Below are 6,504 nucleotides of genomic sequence, written 5' to 3' on the forward strand. Positions count from 1 at the left end.
AAGGTTAACTGCTGGTGCCTCACACTTGATACAGCAATTTTGTTAAGAGAACAATATTCAGTTAACTTTGGTGTGTCAACTCCACAAAGTAAGTGTATCAGCTATGATGATAAATTAGTGGAGCTTTTGCATAAAGCAACAAAGTATGTCGTCTTTCTGCTTAAGTGCAAAAGAAAACAAGCTTCCACTGAAAAGGTGTCAAATTTGCTGGCTGTTTTGAAATTTTCAGTCACGATAGAAAGGTCTCAAAGTCTCCTGCCAGAAACAGACACCAAACAAAACTCCAGATCCAAGCCTCACAGCACGTTCGTTTCACCTTTTTCCTCCCGGGGCGGGGCCAGGAGCGGGGCGCGGGGCGGGGCCAGGAGCCGGGCGCGGAGCGGGCCGCGGTGGGGGCGGTGGGGTGGGCGTGGCTTATGGAAAGGGGCGGGGAAGTGCTGGGCGGGGCCTCGCCTCGGAACGGAAGCGCAATGCGACAGGCCCTTCCGGCGCGTGACGCGAACTACGACTCCCAGAATGCCCAGTGGTCCCGTGAAACTGGCCTCGGTCGTCGCGAGAAGTAGCCGCTGGGGCGTCTGCGCGAACAAACGGAAGTATAGGTGAAGGTCTGAGGCAGCACCGCCAAGCTGGGCACCGGGGAGATGGCCGAGACTGACCCCAAGACCGTGCAGGATCTCACCTCAGTGGTAAGGGGCGGCTGTGCGAGACGCACCCGAGGCCGCTGCAACCCCGGGCGACTCCGGCGAGGCCCACGGACCGAGGCGCGTCTCCGCGGCCGCGCGGGGCGGGTCTCAGAAGGCCCTGTTTCTGAAGGCTTTGCTGCCGCGGCCCCCCTACCTTGACCGCCCCCGGTCGCTGTCTGTAGGTCGCTCACCTGCTGACGCGCCCGGGTCCCCCGCCCCATTCACTCTCGGTGACCCCGGGATCCCGCAGCTCCCATCCCCAACCCCTCCGTCCCCAAACACCCAAGGCATTATAAATCGCAGAGGGTCCAGAAGGGAGGGGCGTCACCAGCCCCTCCCACCCCACCCCACCCCCCAAGTCTTATTCGCCAGTTGGGAAAACTGAAACCCAGACAGGGAAATTGAAGGCCACGGAGCTGCGGAGAATTGGGGTCCTTGATCTCCCCAAGGGACGAGAGCTTCTACCCTGATCCCGTGACGGCGTCTCCAGGGTAAGCGTGGGGTGTTGTGTTTGGTCGTTTCACAGGTGCAGACACTCCTGCAACAGATGCAAGATAAATTTCAGACCATGTCCGACCAGATCATTGGAAGAAATATCCTTTATTTGTAGTCAGTCTCTAATGGGTCACTGGGTCCCATTTTTCCAGTAGTGGCGATAAGTAGGTAGTTTGCAGGTCAACGTCCACTTGTCATTTATCCGGGTTTTTTGGGGGTTTTTTTGGTTTTTTTTTTTCAGTGAGCTTAGGTACACACTTCCTGAGAAGTACTGTGCAGAGATCTAGGGATACAGCTGAGCTAGATCCCTGGCAACAAGGAACTTGCAGTCTATTGATAATACTGTCTCAAGTGGTTGACTGTGAGCTAAGCATTTCATGTGTAGATCTCCCGTGATCCTCACCATCACCTGACGAACAGGTTGTGGTGGATAAAGAGTCAGGAATCTTAGAAAGTGAGAGAACTTGCCTAGGTCCTTTCACAAGAATAACGGCAGGGCTGGGATGTGCTCTAAGCCAGATTCTGACAATGTCCAAAGGAAGTTAGGAAACCACTTTCATTAAGCTGCTGTGTGGAAGGCCCTAGTCTGCAAGGAGCTGGGGGAGAAGGGTAAGAAGTGGAAGCTCTGGTGCCTTGTCTTTAACTTCCCCACTTGATGACATGAGCAGTCGCATTGATGACCTGGAGAAGAACATAGCAGACCTCATGACGCAGGCCGGGGTGGAAGAGCTGGACGGTGAAAACAAGATCCCGGCCACACAGAAGAGCTGAAGGTGAGCGGAGGGAGGGGCAGGACCCTGGTACAGGTCCCTGTGACTCTGATGTAGTTGGACTTCCTCTAGGTCCGTCCCCAGCCACAAACCAGCAAGCATCCGCTTGTTGTTGCCCCTGGGGACTCCAGGCTGTGAATTTTTCATACCAAACTAATTCCTTATGAGGAGTATATTTTTTCCTGTTTTTATCAGTGAACCCTAGATTACCACTGAGTAATATTAGATAACACTGAGTTTATACCAGTACAACCAAAACCAAAAAGTATGTTTTGTTGGCCTGAAAATTCGAATCACTGGCAGATCTTCCAATGGCTTTTTAGGGTTTTTTGTTTGTTTGAGAGAACACCCACTTTGCCACCTTCGTAAATACCATAAGTTCTAGGGATTCTCTTGCAGAAACACCCCTTCACGAGGTAAATGCCAGGACAATAACTGATTATGTATGATTTAGATGACCTAAACTATGGCCACGTTAACCCTTTATGCTAGAGTTGATTTAAATTTCCAGGGGAGAGACTAATAATAAAAAAGAGCAGTTAAAGCAAGATAGCTAGACGCATAGATGACTGCTTTGGTCTCACCGTGGTGGATTCCTTCATGGTGAGCCTTTTCTAGAGTGTGGCGTTTACCCCATTACAACCCAGAAAGTGAAAGTGAAGTCGCTCAGTCATGTCCGACTCTTAGCGACCCCATGGACTGCAGCCTACCAGGCTCCTCTGTCCATGGGATTTTCCAGGCAAGAGTACTGGAGTGGGTCGTTTTTAAACCCTCTTCGCACTTTTAGCATTTTGTTGAGTTGAGTTGTGTCTGACTCTTTTGCAACCCCTCGGACTGTGGTCCACCAGGGTCCTCTGTCCATGGGATTTCCCAGCTAAGAATACTGGAGTGAGTTGCCATTTCCTTCTCCAGGGGAGCTTCCTGAGCCAGGGATTCCTGCATTGCAGGCGGATTCTTTACTGCTGAGCCTCAGGGAAGCCCTTTAGCATTTTAATTTCCTGTAAAAGTAAAGTTTACTGTGAATGTTTAGGTAACTAGAGTACCAAGCAGAATATACAGGAAAAGACACCAAATTCTTTTTTTTATTTTCTGAGCATGTCCTGGCTGGACCAAATTATAGGTAACTATGAAATACGGGTTGAAGTCCAAGAAAATAAATAAAGGTTTGAGAGGTAAAAAATCTTAAATCTACTGTTATCTTAATAGTAGATTGGGTTGTTGCACTATGTGAGTAAATCACAAAGTTGTTTTTTGTGGTTGTCACCTTGATTCCTTGTAGACTTGGGCAGTGTTCTTCTGTCTCCGGAGCCCCTCCAGGTCTCATGTCATCCAGCCGTCAAAAACCCCATCAAGTGAATGAGAACACCCTCTCAAGAACTGCAAGATTGAAGAATTTCAAGTGACAGGCATAATGCTAGAAAAGGAGTGGGAGTAGGAAACAGTCACAATAAACTTTTTAATAAAGGTTTTTATTGTAGTTTTGCTAGGATTTTATGCAGACACAATATTTACTTCAAATGAGGATTCTGAAAGGATTTTTTGTTACTAATTCTGTGTATTATTTTTATTTGTCCTTATAGAATGAATAGCACATTGATGGCTTCTCCTTTTTCAACAGGTTGCTTGTCTTCGCTGGAATCTGGAACACCTTTTTACAAGCCAAGAGGAGACAGATGGCTTTTTCAACTAACTACTATGTGTAGACAGGTTTTATATTATAAAGTGTGCATTCTTCTTACCACATACTATAGAGTTAGTTTATGGAGTGACTTCCCTCCCCTGCCCCCATGTTTCCTGAACATGGTGACTTCACATCTTGGACCTTGGTCAGTTGTGCTATTAAACACTAAAACTTTGGCAGTTCCTGCATACAGTTGTCCAACTTTTTAGTGTATTTTTGTGAGGTTATTCTTTTTCCTGTCATTCCCTTTGTAGTAGTTGCTGTTTGATAGAAGTTGCTGCGTGATTTTTTTATTAGACATAGAGTAAACTCTTGGTTATAATTAGATTTTGTGAAGTAAGACGTTTATAGTTAAGGTTCTTTGATTCTCAGAGTAACCATTGAGTAAATACCAAATAGTGTGTTGGTGATACTTTTCAAGTGGTTAAAAACATTTAAAATTGTGTATTCAGAATATCTGTCACTACTCTGTCGCCAGAACTCAGAATTGAACCACGATCTTATATCTGAGTCCCTGAGGTCAGATGCCACAGTAACTTAGAGTGACCACTGCCACTTTAGTGTTAGAATTTTTAAATATGGAAAACGACAGAGTTGCCTGATGTGATGAGGCTTTCAGTAGTTAGAGTTTTGCATGAGATTTGAATTCTTCAGTCGGACCCTACATTGTCCACTCACAGTCGTTACCATAGGAAATCTGGCAGGATTGTACAACTCAGTTACTCCCATCTTTTGAGCTACTGGCTGGGAAAAGAAACAGAAAAGAAAAGCAGACCATGTTAAGCCTGTGCCAGTGGTTTGGCTAGAAGATGATAAATAACTTGTAGTAGGCTTGAGTTTTTAAGAAACACTGCTTCTTTATACTGTTTCCTACCTGAATTCAAGCAGAGTAGTGGCTTTATTACTGATGATGCTGCTCAGCTGAGTATGTCGAGTTTTGATCCTGGAGGCAGTGTTGACGGGAAGGAGAACTGCGTGACTGTCTCAGCAGGGTGATTTTGTAGAGAAAATGGAAGAAGTTGAGGAATGAAATAGTGTTAAGGAGAGGAAAGCCCATAGTCAACACAGTATGATTTTTTTAAAGTTTCCTATGTCACCAGTCTTAATTGTTTGTATTGCAAATGTATAATAAGATTAAGGAAGAATGTGTCCTGTTTGTAAAGTATCCAGGGAGCACAAAGGATTTGATTTCTTCTGGACAAGATGGATTCTCCGCTGTTAGCACCAAGCTGCAGAAAGTCCTTCCCTGGGCTGGTGGGTCCTGCTTGGGTTTGGCCCTGGAGGCCCAGAGCACAGTGGACGGGACAGGAGCACACACAGGTGCTTCCAAGCCTGGGAGATGGCAAGTGGCAGTCGGGCGCAAGGAGCTGGCTTCCTTAAGTTACAGGAAGTTTTCAGGGGAAAGTCCCCTGACCAAAAATACCTGCCATGAATAAAGGTGCCTGAAATCCTGCTGTTGATGCTTCCTTTTGTGTCACAAATGATTGGTTTTCTGAGTTTTCATACCATTTTCAGGTGATCCGCTAGAACCTCTGGAAAGGTTCGGTACCAACAGCCAAAGTGGGGACAGACGGGAGGTTCTGGGGAGACTGTGCTGCCAGAAGGGAAGGCTAGGCTCGCAGCCACGACAAAGGAAAGTGAGCATCGTTGCTATGGGGACAGAGAGTCCAACAGACAACTTACAGTGAACCTTTTAAAATCCTGTCTGTACACTGACGGTTTCCTATATGGATAACAGTGTTCTTTTCTTTTATTCTGTAGTTTCTGTTTTAATTAGATTAAAATCGAGGGGTTTTCAGAGTATGTTGTCAGATCTCACCTTGAACATTAACTGGCAACAGTTAACAATGAGTCGTAGCCACCAGCACCTATGAAAGTGGTTGTTGTAAACCATGGTGCTATGCGAGCATTTTGTTTACATGACTTGACTTCATCCACATGACAGCCCTGAGTTAGTTTTTATCTGATCAGCCCATTTTAAACAGAAGGGACCCAGTGCTGGGCAACAATTGACCACACAGCTGGAAGCAGGGACCCTGGAATCACCACCGACAGCTGCCTGCCCAGGTAAGACTTCCAAGTTGTCTCGGCCGGGCTGTCTGGGAATGAAAGCCTGCCACCTCAGTGGATCTCGAAATTCAGTTTTGAAAGGCTAATTTCAGTTAAACATGACCTAAATTAAATAACAGACATGCTTGATGTGAATTTTTATTCAGAATTAAAACTCTTCAGGGCTGTTAGAAATGTGCTCCCGGACTAGCCTCTTTTTCTTCCCTCCAGAGAAGTTATTTGAGAACAGCTATAGAAGCAAACCGGTTTCTCAGACGTTTGCCCAGACAAACCACAGCAAGTGCTGGCTACTGGTTCTCAGTTGTTTCCTTGCTCGCACCCCCCAGCATTCCTCTTCCTCTGACATTACCCCTTGAGACCGCTAAAGCCCTTTTGGCTTTCGGTCTCGTCAGGTCTCTTAAAACGACAATGAGTTCAGCAGCATTAAAGTACCCGTGCAGCGTCACCTGCAACCTTGGGCTCCTTCTAATGATGTTAAGCAGCTGCATTTAGCTGTAGCTTCTTTAAAACTTTGAGTGAATGAGGAAGGGTGGGTATGGTATGTGAGTCACTGAAAACAAAACCAGAGTGATGGCGACTGGTCACTCATCGAACTCCCAGATGACTGGAAATAAAGGAGTTTGTCTCCACAAGTCATGTCAGCTCTGCTAGAAAAGAATCTGCTCAGCCCTCACAGTGAGGCTTCCACCAAGTGAGGTTAGGTCCTGGAAGCTTGGACACCTCTCCAGTACAGAACTCCTATTCCCGAGGGGCCCTGGCCACCGCTGGGAAATGGAACATTCCATCACTCCCTAATGCACCTGCG

General features: G+C 46.6%; 1 protein-coding gene across 2 annotated transcripts; it reads left to right on the forward strand.

Moving 5' to 3' along the window:
- Positions 1-561: 561 nt before the first annotated feature.
- Positions 562-5,081, forward strand: HSBP1 (heat shock factor binding protein 1). 2 transcript variants are annotated; one of them, XM_086350080.1, is made up of 4 exons: positions 562-686; positions 1,210-1,276; positions 1,831-1,951; positions 3,228-5,081. In XM_086350080.1, the coding sequence occupies exons 1-3, from the start codon at positions 642-644 to the stop codon at positions 1,947-1,949; spliced, it is 231 nt and encodes a 76-aa protein (XP_086206206.1). In that variant the 5' UTR covers positions 562-641; the 3' UTR covers positions 1,950-1,951; positions 3,228-5,081. The 2 variants fall into 2 exon arrangements, with proteins under 2 accessions (XP_086206206.1, XP_086206205.1); XM_086350079.1 differs by having other exon boundaries at positions 3,567-5,081.
- The last annotated feature ends 1,423 nt before the right edge of the window (positions 5,082-6,504 follow it).

The sequence above is a fragment of the Bos grunniens genome, chromosome 18 (genome assembly GCF_055505025.1).
Source record: "Bos grunniens cultivar Pamir isolate PY7600 chromosome 18, Bosgru_T2T1.0, whole genome shotgun sequence".
Lineage (NCBI taxonomy): Eukaryota > Metazoa > Chordata > Mammalia > Artiodactyla > Bovidae > Bos > Bos grunniens.